This window comes from Xyrauchen texanus, chromosome 32 (assembly GCF_025860055.1).
Source record: "Xyrauchen texanus isolate HMW12.3.18 chromosome 32, RBS_HiC_50CHRs, whole genome shotgun sequence".
Lineage (NCBI taxonomy): Eukaryota > Metazoa > Chordata > Actinopteri > Cypriniformes > Catostomidae > Xyrauchen > Xyrauchen texanus.
In genome coordinates this window covers 33,122,949-33,137,840 of record NC_068307.1, presented here as the reverse complement: position 1 = coordinate 33,137,840, position 14,892 = coordinate 33,122,949, and the positions used below count along the sequence as shown (strand labels likewise).

Here is a 14,892-nt window from a genome sequence, read left to right as displayed (position 1 = left end):
TTTTTCACAAGATGAGATCTTCTGGGCATTTGAAAGCAGAGAATGTGTGGTATGATGGTATGTTGTTGTGTTGATAATAATTTACTCAACCACCAAACTCAAGCAAAGTGCAACAATTACAATTGGGATTTACTGAGTACATGTTGTTAGTACAGTGATAACTACATCAATCTATACCATTACTGCACCTCTTTTCTATGAAAAATACATAGTATATACATGGTACACAATGACTCAGTCGATACAAAACAAACTCCTTGTGGATATTGTTGATCTGACTTGAACTGCAGCATTACGTCTTTTCTATTTACTTTACATGCAATTAATTGGGCAGTGTTTTTCTTAGAGTAGTTTACTCTTGATATTTTTGGACATTGCCCAGCATGATCACACGGGAAATCAACATTCAGATAAATTACTGATGAAAGCCATCCTCAATCAGAAATGTATTCAATGCGTGAATACATTGGTTCTGGTCCCATGAAAACCAGGAAGTAATCGCATTTGCGTGAGCAACGTTAAGTGAGATTTGAATGTTGCATTATGTTGCATTTTCACTTTAAAATTACAGTTTTACTCCACTGATGTTTATGTACAGGGTAGGGGTTTGGGTCTACCCAAGTTAATCAAATATGCATTGCTGTTGCCTCTATTACATAATTTATGTCTAATAATATAAAAAAACAACTAGCTTTTCATTCAACAACACTTCCAGCTGTGACGAATTTTGGAAAGCAAAAACTTGCGAGAAGGGCCTCTCTGCCTCCCACTACAAGTTACACCCCCCTTCAAGTAACTGAGAAATGCTGAAATCATGCTACAGTTGGAAGTCACGTTCATACACTGTGTTTGTTGCATTTATTAGGAGTGCTGCAGCAACCCTACACCTTTCCTAACCCCTTAACCTAACCCTAACCACAAAGATTTAAAACATTTACAGTTTATCAAGTTAATAAATATATCCCAACTTAAACGTTATACCGCTGTGTCATTAGGTGGTGATAGTGAGGAGAATTGTGATGAAAATAAAGAGGAGAGAAAGCTAGCGCTATGCTAAGCTAATAGGTTAGCTTGTGAGCTAACTGAAGAAAACAGAACAATGAAATGTTTCTTTTCACCATTTATGTCTTCAGTTTAATAGTATAATATGTGACATAATTGAAAAGTTATTATTTGTTATATTTGCATAGTTAGGACAACATGAATGCATTGATTTAATCTGATTGTAATAGTTGTTTTAGACAATAGAAGGCTGGCATTACTTGGAGTGAGTGTGTCATGTAGTGGGTGTTTCTTTTGTCCTGCGGGATGCAGAAAGATACACTTGTAACTTTCGACCACCTGTAGCCCAATTCACAATAAACAGTCTGCCAAAACATCAGTCCCACTTAAACTTTTTTTAGAAACATTAGCTTGGACAAAGTATTAGGTTTCAGGCTCATGCGGTGTGCCCGGGACAGTAATCCAGCGGCGGAAAACACGCGCTCAGAACTGGGGAGTCTGGGGACGCAGGAGAGGAAAAAAATTATTTATCTCCCTTTGATTGGTAGCAGTTTTTTCTGTAAAAACTAATTTGCGTACATTATAATAGCGTACAGTACATTTTCTGTTGCCTAGGCCTACATCTAAATTATAGGCCTACCTAATTATTCAGGTCAGTTTTTTTTTTTATTTAAATTTAACAAGTGGTTCAATAACTAATGTCTAATTTCAACTTAAAAATAGGCTACATCAACTACAATTATGTAGGCTAATTCATATTGTGAGTTGGCTATAGGTTATTTTTAGTTGCACTGATATGATGATTGCATAACGAATTAACAATTCGTTCCAACCTGACGTCAGCATGTTTTAATAATTAATTTCCTAATTTTATTTAAATCGTACAAAATTAACAATATAATATTTCGATCCATGGTTTAGTAAATCGTGACCACATTGTAATAATTTGTTTCCTTGTTTTAATAAAACGAGAGTAGCCTCACTAATTAGTTCAACATGGCCACGATTTACTAAACCAGGAACGATTTAAGAATTTGTAGAAACAAATTTAATTCGTGGCCACCCTAAATGAGAGAACGAATTCTTAATTCATGGGAAGTTGGGAACGAAATGTTAATTTGTATATTACAATATATTTTTGTCTGCATGTCATGAGAGGGGCTCAGTACAACAGCCTACCTTACCCATTTATCTATTAATTTATTTTCGAATGGTATAGGCTATAGCTCACCTTTTGCTGCACTACCATGCAGGCCCGGATTAAGAATTCAGAGGCCCCTGGGCACAATGTCTTGTAGGGCCCCCCACCCCACCCCACCCACACAATCAAGCTTTTGAATTTTTGGATACTATTTGCTGGCAACACCTATAGCGAGCAACTAGCTGGCATATGCAAGCACATAGTGCCTCACCTTTACCAATCCAGTTATATGAATCAAATTCTTCCATAATTAACACACAAACACGTACACACACCCATTAATGTAGCTTTCCTGTCTGTCTCTCTCTTCCTCTCCTGTCCTCTACTCCTTGGCTCTACAGGGGCTGCCGCTCTTTGTCTCTCTCCCCCTCTCCTCTTCCTGTGATGAAAAGGATGCAAACAGTATAGGTCATCTTAACTCAACTTTTTACTCTTCTTTATACTCTCTCTTCTTTATACTAAAACAATTCTGCACTTATGTATTTAGCACTTTATTATTCATGGCCCCTAATGGCACTTTGTTTGATGATTGAATGATAGTGAAATTGTAGTAGACACATTACAAGATGCTGTAAGTATTATGGTATAATATTGGTTGCTTACAATACAAATTACAATTGCTGATGTATGACCTGTCCAACTATTGACAAATGTACTACATGTAAGTCGCTTTGGATAAAAGCATCTGCCAAATGCCCTAAATGTAAATGTAAATCAAATGTAAAATAAAGCAGCTTGTTTTTGTTTTTTTTGATAATACTATATTTCATGTAAGTTGTTCTCTCTCTCTCTCTCTCTCTCTCTCTCTCACACACACACACACACACACACACACACACACACACACACAATACCTCCTCCTCTCCTCAGGGGCTGTCTGTCTGTCTGTCTGTCTGTCTTTCTCCTCCTCTCCTCAGGGGCTGTCTGTCTCATCCTCTCCTCTCCTCAGGGTCTGTCTGTCTGTCTGTCTGTCTGTCTTTCTCCTCCTCTCCTCAGGGTCTGTCTGTCTGTCTGTCTTTCTTTCTCCTCCTCTCCTCACTTTTTTGTCTGTCTGTCTGTCTTTCTCCTCCTCTCCTCACTTTTTTGTCTGTCTGTCTGTCTCTCCTCCTCTCCTCTCTCCGGCTGCCCTTAAAAAGACTTCTTCCTGGCTTTCCTGTTAGCAAACTCAGTTACATTGTCATCAAAATCCAAGTCCATGACCAGCTGAGATTCAATGGCCATCAGTGACAGTGCACGAATGTGCAGCAATTTCTACAAATAGAGACATTTTTGTGAATAAAATGTTGTATTTTGTATTAGTGATCATAATTTGCGCATGCAACAAAGAGGATGTAGCAGGTGACGCGTGCATTTATTGACGTCTTTTCTGAGTCGATCTCATTTGAGTGTATTCGGCAATGCTTATAACGTGTAATTAAACACGTTGAGTTTATATTCTGGGCTCATCAGATTTTTTTACATAGTATTATTAGTATGATTTTTACTGTCTGTTAATAACACTGTCCGTCTCTTTATGTTAAGGTTTGTATTAATTTCGATATGCCAGAGGGCAGAATAAAACAGGGAATTAAAGAATGCATTGTAGTTATGTTGACCTACTGTTTTCATAACACTGGATATTCTGCTAATTCATACTTTTCTAAAACGTTGCATAATGGCAATTAACTTATTTAGCAATTACACTAGTGCTAGTTTTGTTGCCAGTGTTGCTCAAATGCACGCGTACGTGTCACCACCAGCAGTAAGTACCTGCATGTGTTGGGAAAAGGGAGAAGAGCGAGTTCGGCAAAAGGCGGATTCGAACTCTGACCGAACGCGTCAAAAGCTACCATCATGCACCTCACGCCTTACGCTACAGTAGTTATTTTGTGTCGAGCGTCTTTTTGCTAAAAAGACAGGCACCGGGCCGGCACGTAGTGCAAATATACGCTCCGTTTTTGGAAATGAAAAAAAAAATGACAAAAAATTAAAAAATCTTCCCCTCGCTTGGGCCCCAAGTGCGCATGGGCCCCTGGGCCCGTGCCCATAATGCCCATTGGGTAATCCGGGCCTGCTACCATGTTTGCGTAGCACATCCTCCTGCTTTCTGGCAATGTGACGCTTTATATTCCAATATGAATCTTTGCTAACTCTCACAGTCTCTCCACACTCCCTTTCAATTTCTCCTCCCTGCTCGTTCTTAACTGTGATTTTTACTGTGCATTTATGCATAAGGCTCGCAACTTCCTTAAAACAATATTTGAACTCCATAACCAACCCACTATTGCTTTAGCTAATTCACCGATTCTCGAACTAGCAAATCACAATAGGGCATTCAGGGTAGAGCGAGCGGAGCGGAATCTTCAGAAAGGCGCTCTCCGCTCAGGAGGAAGTATTACCGCTCCGCTCCCCGCTACGCTCACGCTCCGCTACGCTCACATGCTCTGAGATATATATATATATCAATTAATTTAGTCTAATACTTATTGGTTACATACAAATCAGGTTGTCCAAAGTGTTAAAATGAGAAATCTTTAAAAAAAAAGCACTTGTGTCAAGTTCTCAGAAATGTGATCTTTGTGTCCAATTTGGTTTCATACATTTTCTACAAAAATGTCATGTAGTGTAAACATCAAGTAAAAAGTGTAATAATACTTTTGCACCTTGAATACATGAGTATAAACAACGTCATAATTTATTTACAAAAAGTTTTCAAATATACTTTTCAAGGTATTTATATATATAAATATATAATGTATGATTTTTTTTTATCAGAATGTTTCTCAAGGTTACACAACATGACTTGAAACAATTTGCCTTTTCAGAAAAATGTCAAAATAAATATCAGATGTTTTTTAAAAAGGTGTCTGCTCTGTTTTATATTTTTTATGGTCAACATAAACAAAATGTTGTAAACAACTAATACATGTTGTTTCACCCAGTGAATTTGATTTGGTGGACAAAAGCATTTTTTTTTATAGTAATCATATTTTAAAACAATTGTTTCACTGCTTAATTATTAAGAAATAACAATAAAAGATTACTCTACACTATTCAAGCCAACATTTCCTTTATCAGGAATTTCAGCTTTTATTGGGACTTTGACTTTTTTTACTGTCTCTGGACACCACATGACATTTTTTTACTTTAAACCCCAGTAAAATATCAATATGTCATCATAGAAGAAGTCTATTCAAGTAAATGGTTTGTGTGAACAGCATTTTTTATGTATTACTTTTTTTTTTTTTAGATTGCTCTCCCACTGTCACAGACACACATATTTTCTACTCCAATAACTGAACTAGTAAAGGAATCCCAGGTTGAAGAGTGTATGCAATTATTTTCACCTTACACATGTTAGATTTTACAAAGAGGTCTGGCATTAATACCTAACATTAACTGGTTCAATCATTACCCAAGAAATCATAACAACTATACATTGTGCTTTTTATCAATGGTTATTTTACTTGTGAAACAGTAATACTTTGAGGACTTTAAAGTATTTGCCTACTTCCATATATAGATATAGTAAGAAGTAAGTTCTTCATTATTTCCAGTACATACTCTAAAAAGAACGCTTATATAGACACAACCCCATTTAATTATCAGCTTCAATTTTATAGCAGCAGTTTCCCACAATGGGAAAATACAGCAACTATTGTTGCAACTCGATGCTTGCTTGGTTTCTCCAAGTACTCCTTGCTGCAGACTGTAACACGATGACTTAGTGGATCTAATCCAAGTGTGTCGCACAAGCCCTCAAAAGTGAAGCCAAAACGTCTCGATCGCCCTCCGGTGACAGGTCCTAGTATAGGTCATAAACCCCGCCTCCCCATGTTATTCAATGGGACATGAGACCAACTAAACAATTAAATTACACTTCACATATCTTTTTTCCAAAGATAGTTTCTGTCATTTACTGTCGTTTCTATCACGTTGATGTAATTTGAAGTGTTTGTTTTCAAAATAAGTTTGTTTTTAGTTATTTGATGCTATAAAAACGGTGCAGTGACATCATGATTGACAGCTGTGATTGACAGGTTCTCTGAGTGAAGTAGTCACTGAAGCACCAACAGAATTTTTTTCGGGATCTTCGGAGGACTGAGGAGATTGGAGCTTTAAATGTAATATCTACATTTCTATAATTAATTATTTCACACCGTCAAAAGTCAAAAGTGCAGGGGGCGTGTGCTTGCGATTGATTCAGCGAGAGTGAGGGCGGGGCCTTGATTTCCTGGCTTTACTTCCTGCTCACTACTGCGCAGGTCTGGTGCCGAAATCGCAACTGCGCAGACTCAAGTCCAAAGATGTCAGCGCCACATCGGGACACTGGCGGCTTCAGTTCTCACCAATGGAAAAGAGCGAAGGGGCGTCGTCCATCTTTTTTTACAGTCTATGATCTAATCACACGCATATTGGATTATAGGGACATAGTGGATGTTTCAATGCACATGCGTATTAAAATTTTTATACGCATGCGCATAGTTTTATTATTACGGTTATGTACTTAACATTAATACAGTATATATTCATATAACACACACACACACACCTAAACACACATTTTATATTATGGCTGCACAATTTATTAAATTAAAATCGCGGTATGACATTGTACCATTATTTAACCGCAAAGGGCTACGACGATTTAATTAAATTAATAGATAAATCAAACTGTTTGCTTCAAAGTGTATGCAGACTGCTCTGTCCTGTCTGTATGGTGTATAATCATTATTACAGTGTATTCAGAGCAGTCCTGTGCTCCACAAATCCATCCCATGCTCAGAGTAACAGATGTGCTCCATTCGGTTCCCTGTGCTGAGCGCGTAATTTTTAAAGCGCTCCAGATTCACTTTAATTTCACTTTTGCAAACTACGCAGAGGATTGGATCCACTTCGTCACCGCGCTACAGTCTGCAGCGAGGACCATCTCATTTGTTTGCCAAAAAAGCATTAAAGCATGTGTCAGGAATGTGGTCCGGGATAATAAATTATACAGAACAGCAAGCCATATTATAATAGCTAGAGTTTAAGCATATAAAATCGACAGTATAAGATCCCATGCTGCATTCAGCTTTAATGAGACAATCAGGCCCTTTTGCGCAGATGGACATAAAGTGAGCCACTAACAAGCAAGAGAGGCACGCACACCCAGGCTAGGATGTAACAGTAGCCGAAATGACCCTTTTCCAGTTCACGAGAATCTTGAAGAATATCTTTCCTTTGAAAAGTGTAGATAAGCACAGCTGAAAATGCTGCAAAACCTGTGAGAGCATACAATGAAAGTTGGTGAGAATATAAAGTGGCCAAAGGGGCAGCACATACAATACTATGTTACATAATGCACGTTCAACTATTCTAGGGATGTATGGTGTGCTATCTATCTATCTATCTATATGTCTGTCATATTCAATAGTGTTATGAAAACACTCAGCCACCTGCAAAAAATTGACACAATCCAGTTAAGTAGAAAAGGCCTCCTTTGGACATGATGAAGAGCTGACCGAGGAACACCATGAAGGAGATGGAGGAGAGGACCACAGACAATACCATTAGCGCTTGTACTGACTGAAGCCATTCTGAAAGAGAAAGCGAGACTATCCATCACAACACATGATTAAAATAATTGAAGCTATACAGAGCCATGACAAAACTTCAAAGGTCGGGACCAACTGATCTAACACATTTTGTACCATAGGAGAACATTTAACTTCATAAAATCACCAAATATATTCCACATTAACATTATTTCACAATTACTAGAAAAAGGTTTACAGCCACTGTTTTTACATTTAAATATTTCTTTAAGACACTTCAACAATAAGTCGTTAAAGTCTAAATTACCTTCCTGTTCACACATTTCTAAAAAATAGTCTTTACAATACATATAAAATATATTGGTGTTTCTTTAACTTTTGTTAAAACATTCCCACCACAGTGTCATTTCCAACACATCTCAAATTCTGTGTTGCGTTTAATAAATTACAGTTGAAGTCAGAAGTTTACATACACTGCCTTTAAGCAGCTTGGAAAATTCCAGAAAATGATGTCACGCCTTTAAACAATTAGCCAATTAGCTTCTGATAGGAGGTGTACTGAATTGGAGGTGTACCTGTTGATGTATTTTAAGGCCTACCTTCAAACTCTGTGCCTCTTTGCTTGACATCGTGGGAAAATCAAAAGAAATCATCCAAAAACTCCCAAAACAATTTCTTTGACCCCCACAACTCTGGTTCAAACTTGGGAGCAATGTCCAAATGTCTGAAAGTACCACGTTCATCTATACAAACAATAGTACACAAGTAGAAACACCATAAGACCGCGCAGATATCATACTGCTCATCGAGATGCATTCGGTATCCTAGAGATGAACATAGTTTGGTATGAAAAGTGCAAATCAATCCCAGAACAACAGCAAAGGATCTTGTGAAGATGCTGGAGGAAACATGTAGACAAGTATCTATATCCACAGTAAAACGAGTCCTATATAAAAATAACCTGAAAGGCTGCTCAGCTAGGAAGAAGCCACTTCTCCAAAACCGCCATAAAAAAGCCAGACTACAGTTTGCAAGTGCACATGGGGACAATGATCTTACTTTTAGGAGTAATGTCCTCTGGTCTGAAGAAACAATAACAGAACTTTTTGGCCATAATGACCATTGTTATGTTTGGAGAAAAAAGGGTGAGGCTTGCAAGCAGAAGAAAGCCATCCCAACCGTGAAGTATGGGGTGGCAGCATCATGTTGTGGAGGTGCTTTGCTGCAGGAGGGACTGGTGCACTTCACAAAATAGATGACATCATGAGACAGAAAAATTATGTGGATATATCGAAGCAACATCTCAAGACATCAGCCAGAAAGATATAGATTGGTCACAAATGGGTCTTCCAAATGGACAATGACCCCAAGCATACCTCCAAAGTTGTGGCAAAATGGCTTAAGGACAACAATGTCAAGGTATTGAGTGGCCATTACAAAGCCCTGACCTCAATCTGATAGAAAATGTGTGGGCAGAACTGAAAAAGCATGTACGAGCAAGAAGGCCTATAAACCTGACTCAGTTACACCAGTTCTGTCTGGAGGAATGGGACAAAATTCCAGCAACTTATTGTGAGAAGCTTCTGGAAGGATACCCAAAACATTTGACCCAATTCAAACAATTTAACGCCAATGCTACCAAATACTAACAAAGTGCATGTAAACTTCTGACCCACTGGGAATGTGATGAAAGAAATAAAACTGAAATAAATAATTCTCTCTACTATTATTCTGACAAGCACATTATAAAAATAGTGATCCTAAATGACCGAAGACAGAGAATGTTTTCTACGATTAAATTTCAGGAATTTTGAAGAACTGATTTTAAATGTATTTGGCTAAGGTGAATGTAAACTTCTGACTTCAACTGTATGTGGTGGAAATGACACTGATGGAAATTACATTTGTAAAGGTTTTTTTTTTTTTTTTTACTTTGGACTCCTTTATTGCTAATGCTAATTTCCTAGCTAAACTTTTATGTATGCTAAAAGCACAAAATTAATAATATTTTTATAGCAAAATTATATCTTGATTGGAAATGACCCCTCACAAGTGATATTTACCTTGTGTGAAAGTCATTATTTCTGGAAACATTTATTGAATTTTCCCACAATAAATATTTAAATGTTTTATGTTTGTTTCACTCTTTTATTAGATTATCATAGTTTTAAACATGCAATAATTTGTATTTTTATAACTGATTTTCAAAGTTTAATATTGAACATCTGTGTAAAACCAGGCTAAAACTGTACAATCTATACATTAAAGGCATTTGAGAAGTACCAACAATAAATTGAAGAAGGGCTTGCAAAAAGTTTATATTTAAGTTTTAAAATAAGAAGAAAAAAAGTTCAAATCCGTTTGTTTGAATAAAAATCAACCCCTGGGACATGAAAGTGGCCGTAACTGGAGAAACACCCATAATTATTAAGTTGTACTTAATTATACTTAAGCTTATTAGAAGTTTATTCTTTAAACTGTACAAACTATTTATCCAGTAATTAAACCTATGTAGTTAGTTACAATACTCACCGCTCTCATTGGCAGATGAACACAGCCAGGTTTCTGTGTTGTTGTCATACATACATTTATACCAGAGATCTGTGTTTTCAATGTCTGCCCAAGACCACCAGGACTGAAATAATAATAATACAAATTATTTTATTTGTATTGCACATTTCATATGAAAATGTATCTCAAACTGCTACACAGGTCAGGATACACTTTTAAGGGGTGAACCCATTGAGGGTGTTTTAAATGTTTCAGTGGCATACCCAAAATTAAAGGATTATAACTGGAAAAAAAAGAAAAGAAAAAGAAAAGACATTATCTCTGGGTGTAAATAAGGTGGCTCCAAAAAACTGCTTTTGTTTTGTTTCCAATCATGTCAACTGTATCTGAGAAACTTTTTGTGTTGATACGGCAAAGCAATCAAAAGTTATAGCATTACAAAAATTATCTATCATTGTATCCAAAAATGTCTCCAAACAAATAAAACATAATAATTGTACATAAAAACACTCATTACACATGCAAATACAACAATGACTAAAGGTTTGCATAGCATGCAGACATGATTTTAGTAATTTGATTTTACAGAATGAGTTTAATTTGACTCGGTGAATCTGCATCATTGTCATGTACTTGGCGTCATCTCCTGGTGGCCACATGTAACACTGTGCTTCATGTGGAATATCTAATGATCTATGCATCTGATAACCTTGTGTGTGTGGGTTGTTTGAAAGATAATCACCCCCCCTAAATAATGGCATTTTATGTTCTGTTTATTTTTGGTGATGTTATAAGCAAAAATGCAGCACAGAAGCAACACCAACATAATTGTCAAAACATATACTTAACTATTACTTGGTATGTTTTTGTCTGTGAGTAAAATAGACTGGTTGTATTCTACTCTTTGAGAGCTTTCTAATGCATATGACACATGGCTATTTGATGAGTTTGATGTTTTTACTGATTGCAATAATATGTACAGTGCCATTTTTTTTTTAATACATATATTATAAAAATTTAACACTTCTGATTTGTCTGAAATTTCAAAGCATTTGTTCAGTTTTGGTCATAATGCCTGCATGCACTGGAAAGTACAGCTTCTAAGCTTTCAATCGATACTGTACCTGTTTTGTGTTAGTCAAGACTGTAGTTTGTAATATTCTGATGATAGTTTTTGTTGCGGATTAAAAAAGCATAAAAAAAATGATAAAACACAAATAAAACAATAATAATAAATGTGTAAGAGTAAAGTAAAAAAGATATCCTTTATACACTTAAGGCATTTTTTTAAGATTTTCTTTCTAAAAGGCGAAGAGGGAAAAATGCTTATAACTTTATAAATTGGGTTAATTGCATGGATTAATTTGATAGAAAACTCTTTAAATTATTAATTAAAGCAATTCTAAATTGTTCTGCTTTGGACAATGTTGAGAAAACTCTCCAAATAGTAGTTGTCTAAAGTTCAGTTTTTGGTTGTTTTTCATTTTTGATACATTATATCTTAAATAAGAGAAGTCTGAAGAAAAAAAACATTGTGCTGTTCCCCAACATGTCAAGTGTACTTGGCTTGTTGATACTACAAAGATACTACAAAAACCTCTAAGTATTCAGGTGTTTTATTGAACATTAAAGCAGAATATCTGAAATCTATGATCGCAAACATCTAAAAAATATATATCCAAATATTTCACTAAGTGCCTAATAATGAAATTTACCTCACATGGCTACTTATTTCATCACTCCAAAATTGTGCGTTAAGTGCCCTTTGCATGTGCGCTCATGACACTCTTTGAGAAATATTTCAGGATGTACACGTCGCATTACATCGAGTGTGGGCTTGTTTGATTTACAATCATCTGCTGTATGCTGTAATATGCCCTTTTCTATATCATATTTATTTTTCATGTAGTAATAAACCAAAATGTGACACAATTCTGTTTATTATACATATGGATTTCACATGCAAATACTCACTGAAGTTTGGTCTCTGAGTGAAACAAATTTGCTCATTACATTCTACTAATTAAGACCTTTCCAGAGATATATAACACATGGCCATGTGATCTTTTTATTGTTTCTAAAAATGACTGCTGCAATCGCAAATTTGCGAATTATGAAAATGGAACCGCTCTAATTTGTCAGCTAATTTAAAAGCAGTATTTTAGAATTGGTCAGATCAGCTTTATTCATTGTAAAGATAAAAGTCCACACTTTAAAACGACACCTATTTCACAGTGGTAGTTGAATAATACCATAATTCTTTTTCTGTGATCAACGCTGCTCCAGGGTCTTAAAATTCTTACATTTTGTCTCATTTCAATAGGTAAAACATCCAAAATGTGAGCATGTATAATGGCTAAGCAGCTTCTCATGGTTGACTATTTGCATAACAAAATAAAAAATCTGCATTAATAAAACCTCAGATTACAATTTGAAACATATTTGACAGACAGACACATATGATGATGGACTCTTGATTTCTCTATAGGGTGGAAGAATAGATTTGTACCTGTACTGAAATGGCAATCTTTGACATTTTCTGACATCAAAGCAGAAAATGAGTTTTGACTTACCTTTTCCATCGTGGCAATGAAAAGCATCGCAAGAGTGACCAAATGTAGAACAGTAACTGACATCAACAAGAAAGCCATTTCGGTGGATCCTGCAAACAGACAAAAAGGTTGAGCTGTCTCCCATTCACACACACACACACAAAGGAATCATTTGGGAAATAATGAGTGTCTGAATTGCCTGTGTTGTTGCTGACATTCAGAAGCAGTGTGTAAACATTTAAATGGATAAAGATCTGTCCACTGATCTTCTGCTTTGAATGTGATTAAACAAACAGCAAGATCATTTTTCCCCCTGTTCTATCTGTGGATATGTATTCCATGCTTATATGATGTCAAACATATGGAGATGTTTTAAAGATGCCACTAGCCGAGTGCGTCTTTTCCAGTGAAACATTTCAGATCTATGTGTGAACTTCTATTCAAGCGCTGTAATATTACTTCACTGTCATCATCCCTATAAATGAATCTTCACCTCACTGCTTGAAGCTTTTCCATAATCATTTTTCATAGACGCAAAACATGGCCACAGATGTTCTATGACTTTTCTGTGTAAAATCCATGATCAGAGGAGACTTTCAACAAAACGTCCATTCATAAGGACTGTGTGTCTTGTTTTGAACGGGATGGAAGATTGGGCATTACACAACTCTTAGAAACTCAGATCCACCAAACCCCAAGATTCCACACCCTCGATGTCACTACTGTGTTGCTACTTATTTTCAGTTTCCAAGCCAAAAAAAAAGGGTTGTTTCTCCAATAGCTCTATACGGTGGTTGTAAGATGACGTATTTGGTCAACATTCTTTTCTTCTCATTAATCTGACCCACACCTCTCCATGTTAACGTGCAGAAGCTGCTTGTTACGTGTCCTGGCACAGATGCGGACCGTTATTTCTCTTTAACTGCTCTGTGTTTGTCATACAAGGCGTAATCAAGATGTTCTTTAACCCTGTAAATACAGTGGAGCTGTGATTACCTCTCATAAAAGCTACATAATAACAAAGATCTAGAAATTCCTCAAACGGGGCATTGCAACACCAGAACATACTGAAATCACATTAAATCAATTAAGGAACACTATTAACAAAATTCTCTAGTTTGTTCGGTCATGTCTCATTTTACGTGTTTTTAGGTTTTGAAGTAGAAAAAAAAATACGAAAAAAACTATAATAACTTGCACTTGCAATGGATTATCTCCAGCAAATAGCTCTCTTCTTATCAAGAACCATTTTCACCATAGGATTCTTAAGTTGCTATATGATCTTTGGAAATTAAAGTCGTTGATGTTAAATTAAAGGTTCTTCTACATCTGTTAACCATGAACCAGAATATTTTAGAACTTAAAAGGGCTCTCCAATTGCATCAGGCTGTAAAACCAATTGGAAACTTTATATTAAGAGTGTAGGCATGGTTTCGGTTTAACTCAGTTTTCTATAGTATCTAAAGGTTACAGTACAAAATCACTTTTGAAGAGGTAAAAATCACAGCTTACCTTGCTAAGTAGTACAACAAATCTTCTTAAACCAACCCCTGTATGAAAGCTTCTGTTATTTCTCCTTCTTTTCAGCTGGTTTCCTCCCCCTCGCCTCTACACACACTCACTCTCTCCACAGTCCATTTGGGAAAAACGGTCCAGGGAGGAATGTGGGCTCGGTTGGAGGAGGAGTTTCCTCCACAGCTCCGAAAAAACTCTGGGTTTGAGCTTACAAACTAAAAATGACCTGAAGTTTGTTTCCACCCAAACCCAGAGAAGGAAGCATAAATCTACCCTGACCATTACATAAACACACAGTCAATGGGATGCTTTTCTGATATGGTACATTTAGCAATTAAACTATTCTGAATTTTAACTTTGTTTTAAAATATTTCCCAAGAATATACCTTTAGAAATCACACTGAAACTCTTCTCAATGTCCAGTTATATACACAGTTATAATAAATACAGTGCTGCAAAAAGTATTTGCCCCCATCCTGAGTTCTGTTTTTGTGTATATCTCACACTAAATTGTTTCAAAAGTTCAATCAAAATCTAACATAAAAAAGGCAATCTGAGTAAACACAAAATACAGTTTTTAAATGATAATGTTATT

The 14,892-nt window shown here is 36.2% G+C and overlaps 1 protein-coding gene across 1 annotated transcript; it reads right to left on the bottom strand.

Annotated features, from left to right (window-relative positions):
- Nucleotides 1-4,859: 4,859 nt before the first annotated feature.
- LOC127626359 (epithelial membrane protein 3-like) lies at nt 4,860-14,428 on the bottom strand. Its single transcript, XM_052102095.1, has 5 exons — nt 14,295-14,428; nt 12,804-12,892; nt 10,252-10,354; nt 7,621-7,761; nt 4,860-7,446 (listed from the first exon to the last, which is right to left on the bottom strand). The coding sequence occupies exons 2-5, from the start codon at nt 12,879-12,881 to the stop codon at nt 7,271-7,273; spliced, it is 498 nt and encodes a 165-aa protein (XP_051958055.1). The 5' UTR covers nt 12,882-12,892; nt 14,295-14,428; the 3' UTR covers nt 4,860-7,270.
- Nucleotides 14,429-14,892: the final 464 nt, after the last annotated feature.